This window comes from Limulus polyphemus, unplaced genomic scaffold (assembly GCF_000517525.1).
Source record: "Limulus polyphemus unplaced genomic scaffold, Limulus_polyphemus-2.1.2 Scaffold3967, whole genome shotgun sequence".
Classification (NCBI taxonomy): Eukaryota; Metazoa; Arthropoda; class Merostomata; order Xiphosura; family Limulidae; genus Limulus; species Limulus polyphemus.
In genome coordinates, this window is record NW_013669577.1 from 8,004 (window position 1) to 29,011 (window position 21,008).

At 32.2% G+C, this 21,008-nt stretch overlaps 1 protein-coding gene across 1 annotated transcript in view; it reads left to right on the forward strand.

Annotated features, from left to right (window-relative positions):
* The first annotated feature begins 19,566 nt into the window (after positions 1-19,566).
* LOC106470365 (lymphoid-specific helicase-like) overlaps positions 19,567-21,008 on the forward strand; it is a 69,799-nt gene continuing 68,357 nt past the window's right edge. The window contains exon 1 of the mRNA XM_022398970.1: positions 19,567-19,763. Coding sequence (XP_022254678.1) covers positions 19,578-19,763 — 186 coding nt within the window. The 5' untranslated portion in view covers positions 19,567-19,577. The remainder of the gene's footprint in view (positions 19,764-21,008) is intronic.

Sequence of the window (21,008 nt, forward strand, 5' to 3'; positions counted from 1 at the left end):
AATATTGAACAGTTTTTTAACTGGTCTTCAGCCTTTGTGTAAGATTATCTTTTTTTTTCTGTATTCCAAAGTGTAATTGTGAAGGTTGTCTTCTCGAAGTTTGCACTTATTTAACTAAACGGGAAAACTGGGACACCAGTTGACATCATTAATAAAGCTTCTAGGTTCTGATTTTTTAACGTGTGTAAAGGCTTTTTATTGATGTTAGGCTAATTAAAGATATATTTAGTTTTTTAACTGTAAGTGCAAAGTAAAGCATGGTTAAACACTTATTTAGGATGCTTAAGTCGTTAAACTTTAGGTATCAACCCTAACAACTTTCAGTAGATAACCTTTGTTCGGGCTGCCCATTGTTTATCGGCTCCATTTTGAATTTTGCTTGGAATTATAATAATCGCTTGGATGAACAATATATGAATAGGACTGGCTCCTTATTTCATAATCAAGAATTTCTAGGCAATTATCCGTTGAAATGAAATATGTCTTTATTATTTATTCTTTAAATTTTGTGTGAAATAATGATCATATTTACTAGCCAAATGTGAACTAATTTATATGTAAACGAGCAAATGCTACATATTTAAGTAATTCTATTTTCTCTATAAATAAAATAACTATAGCATAAAATGAATTATAGTAAACCTAGAAAACAGAGAAATGTTAAAAAAGAAACTAAACAAACGTGAAAAGCGAATTTGATAATGTGTGGAAATAAATGATATTTTTATGCCAATTTTCATGCGTTCTGAAAACACAGTGTGCAGGTGTGGCTACTTTATTTGTTAACTCAAGAATGCTTTAGAATACTTGACTGTACATGTGTTCCTACTTATTGTGCTTACTCAAGAATGCTTTAGAATATTTGATTGCGCATGTATGGCTACCTTTTTTCTGTACTGATTGTTTGTTTTTGAATTTCGCACAAAGCTACACGAGGGCTATCTGCGCTAGCCGTCCCTAATTTAGAGGGAAGGCAGCTAGTCATCACCACCCACTGCCAACTCTTGGGCTACTCTTTTACCAACGAATAGTGGGATTGACCGTCACATTATAACGCCCCCACGGCTGAAAGGGCGAGCATGTTTGGTGTGACGGGGATTCGAACCCGCGATCCTCTGATTGTGAGTCGAGCGCCCTAACCACCTGGCCATGCCGGGCGTTTCTGTACTGAAGAAAGCTTTGGAATATTTTTAAACATTTCCAAGCGTTTATCTGGAATATATAGATAATTTTGGAAAAGCTGCGTCTTATGCGTGAAACATACGCTACCAAAAAGCGCTTCTGTCAATTATTAGTTAAATTTATGTTTCACATATCAGAAGGAAACTTAGTTTTGGGATCAAATAGTACAAAGTTAATAACAGCCTTTGAAGACACTGTTGTTAACATATACACATATGTATATATATATATATATATATATACCATTGTGGATATTAAGCATGAACTTCATCTTATCGTAACTAATTAGCGCTCACGCATGGTTCTTCTGGTTACGTTTAAGGTCCTTGTTGTCAGACACAACACCTGAGAAAGTAATAACTCTCAGCTGACCGCCACGACTCGCACGTTAGTCGAGTGTTTTGAGTACGTGTCACTACCGCATGATGATATTGTGGCCAAACTTTATGATCGTGAGATTACTAATAACAACCGTTGAAAATGCCTCAACAATCTATACTGTCAGAGTCTTTGTTGTCTAAGGAACGCAAACGTTTTCAATTACGATCCCATTTTCTCGTCAAATTAATATTCTAATTCAAAAAAAATTCTCGTTTACTTAAGTTACCAGCGAAATCTCACAACTCTACTTCAAAGTTAGAAGGTTTCCACCCCACTTTATTCCCACTTGACTAAATTAAATACTGCTCTTAATAGCTTTTGTTTGTTTCTTTGTTTGAAGTTAAGCACAGAGCTACACTATGGGCTACCTGTGCTCTCCCGGTTTTTAGCGTTGTAAGTCCGCAGACATACCGCTGTGCCACTGGGGGGTATTAATAGATCTGTATAACAACAACAGTCCTTAATTCTCTTCAATGTACCATCATCAAAGAATATCTGTTGTGTAAAAAATATAAAGGGATTCAACGTTGAAATGAATAATTTTTCATTAAAAACTTTTCATTGCACCTTATTCATTTGTTCTCGTATTTGACTAAAATATCTAGCTTTGTCAAAACAGGTTTTCATTCAGGTATGTATATTATTTATATACACTAATAATAACAAACTCTTCTTCGTCTTCTGTCTAAAATTTTGTGCTTACACGAGTTATAAGAACCTCCACAGGTCTTAGTAGGAAAAATTCAACAGTTGCTTCTGACTGGTGTTATTCATGCTAATAAACATTTTGTCTCACTGAAAATACGGCATTTTCAAGCACCAAATAACATTTGAACTTTCATTGTATGATTTGCAATAAGTCCTAAGGATATTTAAACACGATACGCTTAATACACTGAATGAGTGTAACTGTAAGTGTAGAAATATGGTGTGATGATTTTCAACTTATAAACAGTACATTTCTTTCGCTTAACGGATTATTTTCGATATAAGATAGCTTTATTGCTTGTATAATTATCAAATATTGTTTTAAATTAAGGAGTGAATAATACACACTGTAGTATGATGTGTGAAGGACAATACATTTTCATACGGGAAGTTTTACCAGTTTTCAATATATAAGTAAAATTTATGTCAAGCTCACTTGTTCATGTAAATGGCATAAAACATGCGCAGCACATCCAAGTGAAATAGAAACGGGGGATTATAAAATATTTTAACACAAACTAAAATGTATAGATATCGAATATTAAATTTTTCTTCTAAAAGCGTTTTACGTATAATCCAAAACACGTGCACTTTGTTAAGCCACACTTAGCAAGAAAACAGGGCTTATGAATTGGCTGGCGGATCACTTTCATATCTGTTTGTTTGTTTTTGTCTTTTCACGTAAAGCTACACAAAGGGCTATCTGCAGATAGCCGATCCTAATATGTAACTGATAGATTAGAGAGAGAGATGGACAGTAGCTAGTCAACAGCACTCACTGCAAATTCTTGGAATACACTCTTGTGTGACAGAGTAGCGGGATTTGACTGTCAGTTTTTATATTCATGGCCCCAAAATGCGAAGCACATTTTTACAGCAATGGGATGGGAATTAAATCTTTGGATTCACAGTCCGGGTACGCTAACCACTGATCCACGCCCGGCTCACACTTTCATGTCAGCATCAATTTAGTCATCGCAAACACTTTAATCTTTAATGTTTTTATCATTTGTCGTGTGTATTTATCTTAGTTAAAAAGAAAACAACTGATAATGAAAGTAATCCCTGTCTTCTGGCACTTATTTATTATTTTTTATTACAATCAATACAGATAAGGGTGTTGAGCAAAAACCTCGGTTGTATAAAATTAAGTGTATTAAGAAGATCAAATGATTATGCTAAAAGTATAATAAATATTAGCTTTAACTCGATTTATCGCAGATCCCGTGTTTAGTATACCTGATGTAAATTAATTAAATAAAAGACAAGTTATCCCTATCATCAACCGATCTAAGCTTACCAGTGATACTGTAGACTCTATTAGTTTATAAAAAAAGTGCAACGAATACTCAACATAAAAAAGGTGATGATACATAATAAATGTCAACTGATCATTTCTTCTAACTACTGACTTAGATTTTCTCTTGTTAAGAACCGTTGTTAATTGATATCATTGTAGTTCTACTCTTACATTTTAATTTCACAGGGCTCAAGTCAAGGTCTTATGAACTATAAAAAAAAAGTTTAGAGGGCAGGAAGTACATGTGACAAAAATGACTGATATTAAGGCGGTCTTTCTTATTTTTTATTAGTTTCATTAATTAGATTATACATGAGAACCCCCAAGTGGAAGTAAGGAAGAGTGTATAGTAAAATGACAACCACACTATATCTGCTATATCCATTGCCAACGAGGCCTTTCCCACACTACAATGGCTCTTCAGGCCAGCTAGGATACAATAAACACAGTACTGGTTGAGACGCTAGTTATGTCAGCATTCTGATTAACCAGTGAATAGGATTAAGTTAGTGATTTTTAACATTTTATCAATTTTAATTTATGTTAAGCTTATAGAAAAAGCAATTCGAAATGATTGACAATTTACACATAACATTTGAAACAGATAAAACCGTAAAAACATTTCCAAACTTTTTATTTTGCTGGCCTAATACATAAGCTGTGTCATTGTAATAGAAAATTAATAATGCTTATACATAAGTTTGTTGGTCAAACGTTAGACATTAAATAATGAATATCTGGATTACTTAAAAAAATGAGTTTTGAAATAAACACTTGTCTGTTAAATAGTAAAGTGTTATAGACTGGGCTCTTTGTCTTGGTGTGCCGTCTACACAGTTTATCCTGATTGTTTGTTTTTCATCATTTTTTTCAAACTTACCCAGCATCTTATCAAAACGTTACCCATTATTATATAATTTCAAAATATTAGAGGCTATCATAATTTTTGAGATATCTGTAAAGTACTATAATGTGCTCTAAATGAAACATATTAATGGGGTAAGGTAAAGTTGCTTAGAAAATATTAAAGTTTTGTTTATGATAATTAGATGGCGCTCTACTGATGTAGTACTGGTGAATCAATTGTAACAATACATTTATTAAGTCGATACGTGGCGCTTCGGTCTGAGGGAAACGCTTGTAGGTGTGTAGCGACCGCTCTTGGTTCAGTTAAGAGTACTCAGCTGGTATGTTGATGCTTTCACGAGACTTATGTACATGTGAGTGTGAATGTGTGTTAAAATAGTTTAAAGAACAACACTTAATGCGAAGAAAACACTGCAAATTCTACAGTTTTCATAGAATTACGAGAAAATAACAAAGTTTGAAATCGGTAACTTAAGTTCTCTTTGTTTTAAGAGCAGTTATACGTTTACACACTGCTTATTCTTAGTTGAAAGGACCTGGGTTTCGAGTCCAGTTTTATTAGAATACGTATTTAAATGAAGTGCTAAAAGTACAGTTTTATTTATTTATTCTGACAGTTTGTATGTATATATGTAACGACAAAATAATGAATCACAAAACTTGCGTAAAGTATGTTAGATTTTGGAAAGAGACTCAATATATAATAGGTTTACTTCTGATGTTTTTCTCGACCAGTGGTAAGTTTTATGTTTTTCTAACTTTTTACTAACTCAGTTTGATGCTTTATATTATAAGTGAATGATCATAAGTTTGTTTATAACCTAAGGTTTCTGTTCATTCGCCACTTCTTAGATACTGTTCATCCATTTAATGGTTTCACTCCTTAGCATATATTTGTTTTATTAATTTTTTACATTTTTCTTATGCATTCACTGGTGTATGTCTGTCTGTCTTTCTGTCAGTTACGCATCTCAAAGATATTCCGTAAGTAATTGAATTTTATGAGTCCATAGTTTTATTAGTTATTGCAGTATGTTATTTGTTTTTCAATATAAGTAACATTTTGGATCAAGGCCAAAGTCACGACATGATATATTCCATGTGTTACCAAACATTTGTAAAGAAAACTTTCGGGTAAAACGTGTTTTCAATGCTTACAAGACCGACCATCTTCTGGTTATAGTAGCTGGATGATAACATGTTTTACCATAATCGGAGGACTTGTTCGCACCTTCCACCATTATTTTCTAAAGTTTTCATGTTGGCGTTAAGAACGTGTAACTATGAATAATACGCAACTGTTTTTATGTTCTTAGAAATGAATCAATCATGCGTTACTTCACTGTATTCTTGTATACTAATTATGTTAGTAGTATTTAGAATTTTAAAACTAACTCAGTAATCAGATTTTATCCTAAAATTATCGTTATCCATTTAATTATCATTTGAATGCTGAAATATAAAGTATTACGAACTGTTTTAATAAGCCTTTCCTATTATTGCTCATTGATAGACTTTTTCTATCATTAATATATATATTTTTCAATAAGTATTGAGAAAAAGCATAAGATTACCGGATATCTATAAACTTTTAATCCTTAACTGTTTATAAACCATAAATGTTATCTGTAATTTTATAAACATTTGGTATTCACAAAATTTTTTTTTAAATGACATCGTACCTGAACTAAAGCATCAACATCTCAAAATACATAAAATTTTTAAATGACATCGTACTTGAACTATAGCATCAACATCTCAAAATACATAAAATTTTTAAACGACATCGTACCTGAACTATATCATCAACATCTCAAAATACATAAAATTTTTAAATGACATCGTACCTGAACTAAAGCATCATCATCTCAAAATACATAACATTTTTAAATGACATCGTACCTGAACTATAGCATCAACATCTCAAAATACATACATTTTTTAAATGACATCGTACCTGAACTAAAGCATCAACATCTCAAAATACATAAAATTATATTGTGGAGTAATAATTATAAAAAAAACAGTATTATAATTGAGAGAGATAATGAGACTATTGCGTGTACTAATATAAAATATTATAACACTCAATTCGGACATGCTGATGCGAGAAGTACCATTGCCCAATGACACGGTATAACAGGAAGGTCTTTCAGCTATGTTTAAACTAAATGATACGTGCAGATGAAACTAAGTAAATCAAATAAGATTTTTTATAGATACACAATACAGTAACACTGCTCTTTCAAACCATTCACATGAAATTAACGTTATTAAACTAACGTGATATCTATATATAAAAACAAGCTTCACCAACTTGGGCTGCAGAAGAGCATTATAAGTGGATTATGAATGAAGAACAGTTTTTACTAAATTGCTTGTAGATTCTGTATTTTAAATACCATGTATTAGTTTCAATGTTTTAGTGTCGTTTGGGCTTTTTTATAAAGAGTTCATCGACCTATAAAGTTAATTTAATAAAACTTATATATTTTTATGTTTTATTAGCACTACAATTGAAATGTAGCAGCATAAATATTTTTCATTTTGGGAAATGTTTGACGTATAGGTTTTGAAACATATATTTTGTGTTGCATTTTGGTATAAATACATATAGAATATTCTTTATCGTTAGGTTCTGCAAGTTTGACCTATGACTGAGGCTTGTTCTTCTTTAATTGATTTACTGATTACACAATTCTTTTAATAAGGAATAATAATAGGCATGGGGATAATTGCAGATAATGTACAGGAAATCATATAGATATGTTAGACTACATAAAGAAGAATATAGAAACTCAGAGAAACTAAGAGAAAAACGAGATAGTCGTTATTCGTAAGTAACTAGCAATTAAGATTTCATGTTCTAGTATCTTTCACTCAGGTTGTCTGTTCAAGCTTAATAAGTAAAAACTAGTATCTTTCACTCAGGTTGTCTGTTCAAGCTTAGTAAGTAAAAACTAATATATTTCACTCAGGTTGTCTGTTCAAGCTTAATAAGTAAAAACTAGTATCTTTCACTCAGGTTGTCTGTTCAAGCTTAGTAAGTAAAAACTAGTATCTTTCACTCAGGTTGTCTGTTCAAGCTTAATAAGTAAAAACTAGTATCTTTCACTCAGGTTGTCTGTTCAAGCTTAATAAGTAAACTAATATATTTCACTCAGGTTGTCTGACAATTATCAGTATTTTCAATCCCAATTTTTTGTTTTAATCCTTAGAAGAAACTAAATTCGGAAATATGAAAAGCGTAAGATAAGGGTTGTTTCAATTTAAATTTTGTTTATCTACAATAAGAAATCAAGTTATAGTTTTTACTGAATCATCTATTCATCCCAAGATCACCTAAGGTGAAAACGCAATGCATAGGAGTAATCTATGACTAAGGAGGTCACGGTACTGAGCTGTTGTTATTTAGCATACGATATATCTTAATTACTGTAATTAGAATGTGTTATTTATTTTTTCTTCATTACTATACATATCATAAAAGACATAATAATTTCACACGTTACTTGCTTCATTCTGGATCTATCTGTATAATCCAGTTTATTTTGTGTAAATGCAATATTTGTGTTGGAATATGAATCATCACAAGCAGCACAGTGCAGTGGGTTAAACGTAGGAGAAAATAAATAATACGTTAATCTATAAAAGGTTGTTTAAGAAAACTGATAAAGAGACTTTGTTAAAGCCAATAAATGTCACTATACTAAACAAAGTTACTAGATTTGACTAAAACACGTTGCTTAAACATACCCATCTTAAAAAATCGTTAAGGTTTTATGTTACAGAAGTTATAAATAAAAATATTTTTCTCCCTTAACTTTGACTAAATAATCATATTGCAACATTTTTACTGTCAGAGTGGAAAGAATGTGAAGACTTTAAAAAAAAAGTAATGACTGCTTTATCTAATACCAGTAGGCAGACTGTCTTAACCCTCTTATAACCACTGACTATGCATTTAAATACAATATGGAAATGTAGTGATGCACGGAAGCTTTTAAAAAGAAAATTCTAGCTCAGTAAATTGACAAAGTTTGAATCAGAAAATCAGCGAAGCAACTCATGTTTCTCTGTCCAAACCAAGCGAGTAATTCGGAAAGAATATATTTTTTTTTTATAAATGTATGTAAGTATGTGAGTATACATAGCTCAGATTTAAACCAAGAGGACTTCGGGTTGCATTTGTCAATTTCTTGTTAGGATCAAAATTTCATACTAGCTTCTCGTATATGTGCAATGCTACAAGATCAAACTGCTTCAAAAAAGTCTGATACTATTAATTTACCTCTTCTTGTTGAGCGAATACTGTTTTGTAATTACTAATACTGTTTTTTAATTGATGTATTAGCTTTATTACTTCCCGTATTAACATACAGTAATGTCATAATTCAGTCATCACATGTTAAATAAATAAACATTTTTGTCCTACTGATCATTCTTACAAAACTAAAGCTAAAAAAAGGGTTACTTAACTTTTATGGGGTGTCGTTTTTAGAATCTTACAGAATTACTCTAGCCTCTACTGATTCCTAAGACATATTCAAATATCACATATGTATGTATGTATACTTAGAAATTACGTATACGAAATTTTTGAAAACGATCAGAGGGAAAATTTTGATAGAAGCTTTCAGTTATGGATAAAAACGAAGTAAAAGTTTTTAGCCATAAAATTATCGATGGGGTTTTAAACACCTTTTTTTCTGAACAATATTAACTGTTTGTAATCCCATGACTTTGTTGGTTACAGGCTTCTTATAGCATATGAGTGGAATAAAATATACCACAACTATTTTAATTAATTCCAAGATAGTATTGCTGGGTTCCAGTATTTATTTTGTACAGAAATGAGTGATTTATCCTAGTTTAGTCAGTTCTTAACGATGTGGGCTGTAAGAGATAAAACATAAAATTATTCCTTATGATATAATACGTAAACCTTACAGAAATGAGTGATTTATCCTAGTTTAGTCAGTTCTTAACGATGTGGGCTGTAAGAGATAAAACATAAAATTATTCCTTATGATATAATACGTAAACCTCGCCAGTAGTGAACTGTATAAAAAATAGATGACATTTTGAGAGTTACAATCACACGACGTTTCGCTATCTTAATCTGATATCATCAAGTGAAATGCATTCAATGTCTTAATTTGAAACAAATAGTGGGAAAGTGTGCACAGAACGACATGTTACTTCTAAATATGAAACCCTGTGCAAATATTGCGTCAGTGTGACGTCATAATAACAAATTCAAAGCATAAATAATTTCAGAAATGTCAAACAAAAAGGGAAGAGAAAAGATATAAATACACTTCATTATAATTATTGATATTATGCTTTTGTTTTTCTAATAGAAATAATCTTTGTTTGATTTTTTTATTATTCATTATCTTCTTTATCAAGAAACTGTAGTAATTAAATTAACGTTTAAGATTAAATATATGTTCCTAAACCTGGACTGCTAGCTGGCTGTTTTCTCTCAGATCAGTACGTAGTTCAAAATTAGTGACTGCGGCAGACAGCCTTAATAACTTTATCATTCAAGAAAAATACAATACAATACATAAATACGGAAATTAATTTTTAAAAGTTGTCTTAGTCGTGTTTAAATCTGTCTAATAGTTTCTCGTATCTAAAAGATTTCAAGTGTCTTTCTCAATGAATTTTTTGGTGCTTTTTTTAAAAAGTTGAACAAACTTTTTGTCTAGTGGAAAAGAACATCGAACGTTTAGGCCTACTTTATAATTGTGACCCGCTTTTAACTAATTTATTTTTCATATTATGGGAAAATTTTCAAATGAAAGGTGGAATAGGTCTTCTCAAATATTTGACTTTTCACTTCTAAAACTGCTTTTCATAAGAGAAAAAAATGTTAACTAGATTAGGAGAAAATGTGCTTTGCAAAATAAACTGGGAATCAAAAATTTGTTATTAGAATAAAAACTTTGATGAGAAAATCGATTTTCATTTGTTACTAATATGTAAAAAACAGGAGCTCTTATTATAGTAGATTTCTGATTAGGATCATGAAAAATTTCCAATGCGTATACAAACCTGCATGTTATGAAATTATCATCTTTTCTTTCAACAAAAGCATTTACGAAAGAAAGTTTACCATTACTTGTTTCACAATGGTAAACTTAATACCGGGATGGGCTGAGTTTAACTTACAAGATACGTTAATATATTGTATTCTAAATAGTGGAAGTTTAATAGAATTAGATTTTTTCAGTCTAATCATGAAGATTGTTGGCTAAAATAGGGGCAAGTGAATTTCCCCATACTTCAATTCCATTGTAATCAGTTCCTGCAAACTGAAAGTAGAATCAAGATGCAGCAAAATTAGAAAGCAAGACAAAAAACAACAACATTCATTGAGATCTAAGTATCAAGTTTTATCCTGGAACTATCTAACCTTACGACTATATAACTTCCTTTTTTATCAACATTAATAAAGTGCTGTATTAGCAAACTATTCGATTTGTAGTTTTAATTTCCGTAGGTAGTAAAGTGATGTTTTGTGGGGGAAAAAAAAGGGATTGTATACATATATATATATATATATAGAGAGAGAGAGAGAGACATACACCATCCATATCATATTGTCTCCCGGTGGGAAAGCGATAGGTATACGGACTTACAACACCAAAATAAAATATGAAAATGGCTGTGAAAATATTTTTATACATTATATTAATAACAATAAGAAAACTAAAAGTTTCTGAAGTGTCTGCGTCAGTAAAATCTTTTGACTATATGCATGTATCTAAGCTTTAACAGATGAAAATTATATAACAATATTTTTAGGATAGGATAAAAAATAATATAATTTTAAATGCATCATTCACATGGCTAAGAGGAAATAGCTGAGTGAACGTGATTCAATACTTCCAATCTAGAAATGGAAAGCTCTCACGGTTCACACGTAGCCTATATAAAAGCTTTTCGGCTTGTTCTAACTTCAACTCGCATTTCTCTTGCGTTGTTTGATTTAAATTTAACAACATACAAATGGAAAAATGTGCATGAAAAAAACATTTTATTTTTTTATTAATTTCTTGTGAAATATTTCATCGTCTATATATTTTACAATTAAAAACTTTTCGTTTTAAGTAATATTAAGAAAATATAAAACTTGATGTTATTGTGTATGTAGTTAGAAACATCATTTTTAATTTAGGCCTAAGAAGATAGTGAAATATTTTAGGAAGCCAATAACAATCGACAGAAAGATTTTACTTTCATCGGTTTATAAGAACATTGAATATAGTCTTTCTAGCTACATAGAGTACAACTTGGGTGCGGGTTCGCTCTGTGATAGAGCTTTGGACTTCTGATCTGGCGATCCCAGCTCGAACCATTGAGATACCACAAAATGTCTTCCACATTTTAAGCTTTTAGTGCGTTATAAAAGTGAAAGTTGTTCCTTTAGCGTGGGAAGTTAGTGTTAGGCTAACTGGCTGCATTCTTTTTGGTCAGTAGTTCAAAGTTAGAGAGTCAGTCGATAGACTTAGTATACTTGACATAAATTCCAAATACAAGTCCAATCTTGCCTAAAACTGCTGAAGATCAACTGCTTTTTTTACAGTGAATCAGAAATAGTAGTGTGGGGAATGAAAGATATGTAGGGATAATTCTGTTTTGGGGACTGCATTATGTAATAAAACCGTTCGATAAGATGGTATGAGGAAACATGTATGGAAGAGAACCTACCATAGTAATTGTGGAACACTGTTTAAAATAATAATAAAAACATTCGCTTAATACGATAGGACTATAAAATGAGGTTCACTCTGAGGCCAAGGACAGATGGAAGCCTGTTTCCCTACATCATTTAGAAACAAATATTGTTTTACTTTAAAGATGCAATACATTCTCTAAACCTATACACATCAGTCTGTCTTCAAACAAAACAACCTCCATATGCGTTTAAAGAGGAAAATATTTGAATTGCCCTCTTGACCACTAGCAGTAATGACCACAATATTATCATTTTAACGGATAAGTAATTCAGTTTTTATAAATAATAAAATATTAAATGACCTTCAGTGCGAGTTCGATTATGAAATATCTTTGAAACTAGATTTCCTTTAAAATGTTTGACAGATTTAAAGTGCTGTAGTCCTAGAGCTCAGAATCTTTCGGTGGGAAATGTCGGATTAAGTATTTTATCAAACAATATTAATATTGTCCTGCGATGTTACAAGTTCATCAGAAGAAATGAAAGCTTAACTCAAAGGTCTTGCTAAATTTGACATCCAAAACCAATTAAGCAAAAACTGAGAGTTACGGAATTTGAGTGCAGTCTTAGATAGCTAAAACATCTGCCTTTTATATAATCAGTAGACTGGCGAGTTCAAATCCTGGTTGATCTGTCATAACTTCTTCAGAATAGTAATTAAAATTATGATATCCTGTTTGTGCCTAAGTGTGCTCTGTTAAGGATAGTTCCAACGTGGAATACATAAATTATCTAGTAGTTCCTTAACCTGCGAAATACCGGTTAAGATCGAATAACTAAAAGACTGAAACGCGTTCTTAAAACTCTTACAACCCGGGCTCGGTCCCTGGGACCGACCTCGTAACCACATTGTGCTTGTTATAGTTTTCATGCTATAACTTTTAAGTTAGTAAGCGAATGTTAACGAAATTTGGCAGTTTGTGCTTTCATACGCAAAATATCAATTTTTTTTTATAAAGTATTAAAGTTTGTAAAGCAATGTTTCTTTCATGCCTTTTTTTTCACATCTTGCCCATTATAAAGATTTTGCATGTGAAATTTCAAAATTTTCTGATGCATAAAAGTATTTTTAATCTTAAAATGAAAATTACTTTGCATGATAGATAGCAAGATCAGTCAAATCTACCGAACCTGTATAGAGATTAATTACTGAAAATAACAGATAAAATATAAAGTTTTTTGTAAAAAACATTTGATAACTATCTGGAAAAAATGTCAAAATCCATAAAAACAAATATAAAACATTAAATTTGCATAAAACAAAATAAAAATGAAAAATGCTTATAGAAAACACAGACACGTATAGAATACCAATCATCAAATGGTGTAGCATTGGTGTCTAAATTTCTTATTTGTTTTTACCCAAATAAAGCTTAGCTACTAAGCTTGATAAATTAATGTTGAATTGTATGGTACTGATGTAGTAATTTATGAGTTTTTTAGTTATTCAACTGTACATATAAAACCTAAAAAAATATTTTGTTTCATGTCCTCCACATGCAAAATTTTAAAGGCTTAGCAGCCTACATCAAGTAGCAACCGAGTACAAAGGTTGTAACTAGAAGATATAATTGTTTGCTTTACTTCTTTATTTACTGTTTTAAGAAAAATAAGTTTAAAAACTTGTTTCTAAATATCAATAATCTATATACATATATAATGTATTATAATTGAAATGTGACTGTATTTAACAAAATACTAGTCTACTAAAACACAGCCAAGACAGGTCACTTTGTAAAGACTAAAGGCCAGTTTTATATTACTGGATACGATAACATGCGTGCACGTGCACTGTATCATTGTAACTTCTGTACTGTTAGCCAAGTACAGCTGAAAGGTCAATATAATAAAAATAATAAGTATATATAAATGTATAATGTTATGAGATTTAAGCTATTTAGTCTAAACATTTATGTTTTTGTGTTATAATCTGTGTTCATTCTAGAATGAAAGAGGCATAATTTAAATTTATTTCCTAATTTTTTTTGGTGGTTTTTTTTACATTTCATGTTTTATACATCTTTTTTTTTTCATACCTTTGTTTCAGTTTTTAAAAAAATGCAGTTAAAAATGTTTTAGAAAAAAGTGTATTTGCATTTTGTACTTTTATAAATGTAAATATAAGATTAAGTAGAAAGTTTCTATGAGTCATAAATATGGTGCTTGGAATGTATATCCCTGTCTTGTTCCATAACTTGCATTGTATATTGACATACATGTCTAGATTTGTGAGCCATCACATTATGTTGGAGACTAAACAGAACTATATATACATATTGGTTTGAATGGTCTTTCTGTTTCTCTAAAACAAATTTTGCACAAGTGTATCTAGTAACAACCTTTTTGTTTACATACCGAGTTTAGTTGTGTTTACATTGAATTAACCACTTTTTTATTTGTGTTTCTTCACTTAAAGCAACAGCAGTAAGTATAAAAATATCCATGCAATTTATTTTTGATTGACTCTGTAATGAATGTTTTATTTTACACAAAAAATATATGAAAGTGTTACTATCAGAAAACAAAGTATTTATTAAAATGTTCACAAGAAGAATAAATTCAATTTACAGTTTGAAAATGCCAGCTCTTGGCTTTAACAAACAAAATGAGTAAACTTCAAACTTCCAAAATATACTTATCATCCCCTACATTTTAGCTATTTCTCGATCTTCAAGGTTTCTACTTCTTTGCCCATCTAAGCATTGAACTCACTTGCTTTAGTCTTTTATACCCCACTTTAATGCCTTTGGCAATATCTAATTTGCAAAACTCTCTACCAACATCAATACGCCCTCTATCCAGGTACTGTATATAAACACCTCATTCAGATAAAGTAATCACATTTTCTTGACAAAGTATTTGACATGGGTTTCTCTACAGGAGTGCTGTGATTGTTAACATTTTTCAGTTGCGATTTTCAATGTCATTTTCCTGAGTTAATGTTTCCACAACGGAGGCTAACCAGACCTCTCCTATTCCACCTTTGCTATCTGGCATTTGTCAACAGTCGGGGGAGGGGTACTCTCAGTCGAGGCTATCTGTGATATGATCCGTTGTAAGATGAAGACATATATACGGGCCGAGGGTGTCTCTACAGGGGGCGGGTTCCGAGGTGGCTTTTTCTGGCTCCTTCATGCACCATGTTGGCATTAACAGAAGACAATCTAGCTCAATCACCTCCTGCTCCTTTTCTTCAGTTGGTTAATCGAGTTTGTGAGGTTTTGGGGTTATCCCCTATTGCCTTTTGAATCTACTCTTTCCTTGTTGGTGGAAAGGATGGTAACTGACTACTTCTTCCTCCTTTTTCCAGATATTGCTGCTCATGCTAGGAGATTTACTAATCAGTTACATGAAGGGATAGCTATGCCTTGTCCTCCACGTTTATCAGAATAGCATGCCTTGGCTTTTCACCAACAACGTCATATTTCTTGACCCCCGACTTTAGTCCCTCGTTCTATTGGTTCCCACAATAGAATCCATCCTGATCTTCGTGGATTTTCTGCTTGGATGGATCGGTGCCAACGGCATCAGTAACTACCATGTGCTGAGGTGATCTGTGGGAGGATGATTAATTGCTTTCTCAACAGTTGGATTTCCTTAACCATGGATCCATGTTCTGGAGTCAGGGTTGGACATTCAGTTTACATCCCCACCTCCATTATCCGCTCAACCTGTTGTTTTTTTACCTTCAACAGATCTTTGGCATGTAGAACTTTGTTCTCAGGCCATCAGAGAGATGTTAGACAAAAGGGCAGTACAGAGGGATGATCCTGTTATTCTGGGATTCTATTCCCATCTTTTTGTGGTGGCCAAGAAAACCAGAGATTAGCATCCAATTATCGATGTGTCTCACACAATCAATTTTTGGATCTTCCTTGTTTTATGATGGAATATTTTCTCAATTTACAATGGCATTTTTTACCTGGTATTTGTATGACCAAGTTCAATGTTACTGATGCATATCTTCACATTCCCATAGCAGAGTCATCCTGCTGATTTCTACAATTTGTGCACAAGCATCAAGCACTTCAGTTCAGAGCTCTGCCCTTTGGCCTTACATCAGCACCTTATGTCTTCTGCAGAGTGGTACGAGCTTTTTCTTGCCACCTGCATTTCTTGGGCCTGTGCATACATCATCATTATATGGACGACTGGTTACTTTTAGCACCATCTTGTCAAAGTAGAGAAATCCATTCTATCACCAACTCAATACCTTATCGATCTCTGTGTCTTCTTCAACACGTACTTAAGTCAGGCTTAGCCAACTCCCATCAGACTACAAGCTATGGAAAGAACAGTCGGCTTTTACTTATGTCTCCTTCTCCTACTGTGTGAATTGTTCTCTCTTTTGAAGATGTGGATATCCCTCAAATCTCTCATTCCCTTGGGATGAGCCCATATGAGGTCCCTTCATTGGTCGTGCAGTGGAGCATGAACTTCAATCCATTGGATCATCCTGTATCGTTACTCAGGAGCAACATCGCAGATCACAACTGGTGGTTGGATCAGAACAACATCACTATCTGGGGTGCTTATGTCCAGGGTATTTGGATAGCCTATGAGTCTTTTCTTCACATCAGTATTGTCAAACTACTTGCAGTACACTGAGCAATGGTGTAGGGTCTGTCTCTGTTCAAGGGGAAAGTCATCATGATACATTCCGACAATTCCACAGTGTTATCCTACACTCCTCGTCAAGGGATCTTTAGATCTTCTCTGCTGGGCTCACTCCCATCTTATATGCCTCTTGGCGTGCCATGTTCCCTGAGTGGTGAATTTCATTGCAGATCATTTGTCTCAGCCCAACCAAATGAATGGTACATCATGAGGTTTCTCAGTGGATTTGCTCTTGGTTCGGGTCTCCGATGATCATGCCTTTGCAACTCTTTGGAATCCTCAACTGCAGTAGTTTTGGTCCATAGTACCTCATCCACGAGCTTTAGCAATAGATGCATTCAGTCAAAACTGGCCGGGTTTATATCTTTATACCTTTCCCCCGATTCATCAGTTGTCCACAGTTCTAGCTATGGTTTGTTCCACTCCTTGTTCGGTTTTTTTTGGTAGCACCATTTTCCTTTATTGACCACACTTCATGGGGCTACCTTCAAAACATAATGTAGTTGGAGAAATATTTCACCATTTACCTTTTGGTAGCTTGAGAGTTCCACAGTTACTATAAGGGAACTATTTTCTAAATAGATGTTTCAGCAGTTTCCTCTCCGTTAAACTTATATTTTCAGCAAAATAATTCTTCTCACTCTTCAAGATATATGTCAAAACTAATTGGTTTCCACTATTTGGTGGGGTTACTGGCTAAACAGGTAGCAGCTGTATCTATTCACCTATTTTTCAAAGTCTAATATAAGTAAAAAAGTCTTTCCAAAACTTTTATAAACTCAGAAACTGTAAATTCTGACTTTCATCTTCCAAATTAAAACATGCTTGTTTGTTGATTGATACCTATTTGTGTATATTCAGATGTTGTGCCAATGACAACTCGTGAAACTGGTCAGTTTCCTTTCACATAGTTAAAAATGTGCCATATATTGTTTTTGGTTAAGGTGATTTGAGTCGTAAATTGTTTTGGAGATTGGTTAATGGTATAGGTTTTGTTATACAAATGGTAATCAGACAAAAACTATCAATACTTGGGGAATTTCTGTATTTTGTCCAGTCACTTGGTGATATACATTATACCTTGATGAATAGTGACACAATTATGATGTTGCTATTTGACAGCATTGATTAATTACGAACTGCCCTCATTCACTGAAGCCATTCCCAAAAGGTGAAAAACATGGAATTCTTGTTAATATTAAAATATATTTTACATTGTATTCTTATTTGAAATCTGTAATAATAAGTTTCAATCAATCAAGTAATATCTAAAACTATCACTAAAGCTCTTTGCACTCATCTGACTGACATTGTGTTGTGACATCAGGCAAGTTTAAATGTTAGTTGTATGCTACTGTAAATATATAATTGAAGGTTGATCATGGTAATACATTTTGATTATGGCTTGCATTCTTTCTTTGCAGACAGATATGATGTTATATATTTAATAGTTTAGTATCAATATGCAATTTTGTTATTTGTCATACTTGGTATGTTATTATTTGTGTGTTGTAGAAATTCACACAGACTTTTTACCAGTGTTTACTGAATTAGAGAGACAGATAATGACTTCAAGGTTTGATATTCTAAAAGATGATAAAGAAAGTGTTAGGTGAATTTTATGGTAAAGAACTTCACCCATATTTAAGGCAGTTACAAAGTAAGTTATAAATAAATAATGTGACAAAGAAATGCAGATATTTAATATGAAGTGTTCAGAAAAAAGACTTTTACCCTTATTCCTTATTAATTTAAATGTGAAAGCTTTCAACTAACCTATGCAAAGAAAAACTTAGAAGTGTGACATGTTCTCACACAAACTGTGAGGGTTAGTGAAAGATTGATGGAATGTTTAGTTCCATGAAATAAGGAGCAAAATCTAATAAAGTGCTGTCTTCAGAGTACTATTTTGTTATTAAACTACATGTATTATTAATTTCATTAAATGTTTGAATTTATAAACAGCAGTAAACTTTAATCTAATACTTTTTGAAGGTGAATGAACCTTAATAATTATCTTTACTTAAACTCAAATTGGTCAAGTGTAAAACTCTTGGAAATATGTGGGGACTCTGAATAAGAGAATCAATTGCATTAAAACTGGAGTAGCAGGTGTCGGGTATGCTAGATAATGGAGTGTTCAATAATAGAACCTCTGAAGCTTTCTGGCAACCAAGGGCTTGGGCACCCAAGTATGCCTCAGCTGCTTTCAGGAAATTTCCACTCCAACTATTCTCATATTTGGTCATAAATATTAACCAACTTCTTATCACAAAGCCTTAGCTGTAGTCAACTAGATCTCTCAGAGTTTTCATTCAGGCAGTGAAAGTCACAAACGATTTACTTTTGATGATTATTCTGTTGCTTTTAGTTACCTAAGAACCAGGACTCTACATTTTTTTTGTTTATTGAAGCTACTTGCCTCCAAGTTAATAACTATAACAGATCGTTTGTACAAGGCTAGTTGCAAGGAAATTTTGTGCTACTAAAAAGGTGTGCTCACAAAATATGTGCATTATTATTTTGGCTGTTTAAAAAAGTATCAGTAAACTAAAACCTGGAGCATGAAGTATATGCTAGTCCTCTTGATTTTTCTTGTATTTTGATATATATATATATATATAATTAGTTGATACTTCCTTCATGTGTGACCAAAATAATTAGTCTTATCTTTCTGTAATACATTAGTCCTCTTTCCAAACTCTGTATGAACCCTGTTGATACTATTTAAGCAATCTGTATGATCTGAAATTTTAGGAAATCCAAGAGAAGATGGACAAGAAACACAAAGAGCAGTGTTTCAAGCGTCTTCTTCATCTTCTGGATCGAAGCAGTTTTTATGCTCAGTTTTTACTCAACAAGATGGAAAATCAGCAAAAAGATGAGCGTAAAAAACAAGAGATGAATGCACAACAAAGAGAAAAGCAAAAAATAAAAGTACTGCAACAAAAAAGTGAGGTAATGCTTTTGATTAGAAATCATTTTACTGTCATTCTAGATTTAATGTATTTTTGCTTTCTTGAAAAGTGTTCACAAAATGTTATGTACTATTTATTTGGTGAAAACTTCATGAAATTAAACAATTACACTAACATTATGATTTCATTTAAATAAGGCTGAGCATGGACTAGTGGTTAGCATGCCAATCCTTGGATCTAAGATTTCATGGTTTTTGTTCCATTACCACCAAAACAAATTGCACTCTGCTCTTTTGTGCCATAGGGTATTATAAAAATGATAATGTAGTCCTATTCAATATAACAAGACAAGCCCAAAAGTTGCTGATAAATAATGTTGAGTATTGACTATCTGCATTCCATCTAGTCTAAGACCTGGTACTAAGGATACTAAACATTCTTACCCTTTTAGCTATGGAGGCCTTATAAAGTGAAGATCAATTCCATTCTTTGTTGGTAAAAGAGTAGCCCCAAATTTGCATTGGTCATCATTTGAAAATTAGGAAAAGCAGATGATAAGCTCAGTAGCATTGCCAATAAAACCCACAAATCATCTAGCATATCACTTCAAAATTAAGGACAACTAGTGCAAGTAGACCTCTTTTAGCTTTATTTGAAATCCAGCAAAACAAACAAATGATTTAAAGTAACAACTCTCTTTAAAAATCCATTCAGGACTTCTAAAGTGTTAAAAAATGAAATATAACAGGCTGGTTTTATGTCTACAGTGTTACAGGTGGTAAATGTGTCAATTGTTTATGGTCTTTTTAATTTATTAAACTTTGGTCTAGCATTATAAACAATTTGATTTCTGATAAAATTTTTATTCTTTGTGAGTGCAGCCCAGAGTTCTACACTTCAAGTATGCTTTTCTTTTGTAAAATTAGTAAATGATTCTCATATATGGTTGAATCAGGACAGTAAAAAAAATTAAAGAATATTAGGTTTTTTACACTTCATTTACAAAAAATTAGTTACTGCTGCACAAAAGTGCCTTTTTGTTTTTATACTTAATTATTAAATTTTGACAATAGAATTTAGTAAGTACAGTTGTAATAGCTAAAACTAATACTTAATGTTTAGTATTGCATTTTACCCACAGCTTTCAAATTAGTGATGACTAGCTAGCAAAATCTAATGAGTTCTACTGTTTATCCACTAACCATCAGGGGCCATGGACTTTATTTTGTCAGTTGATAATCCAGGTATAATTATGAATATTCATATGAATTTAAAAAATGGTCAG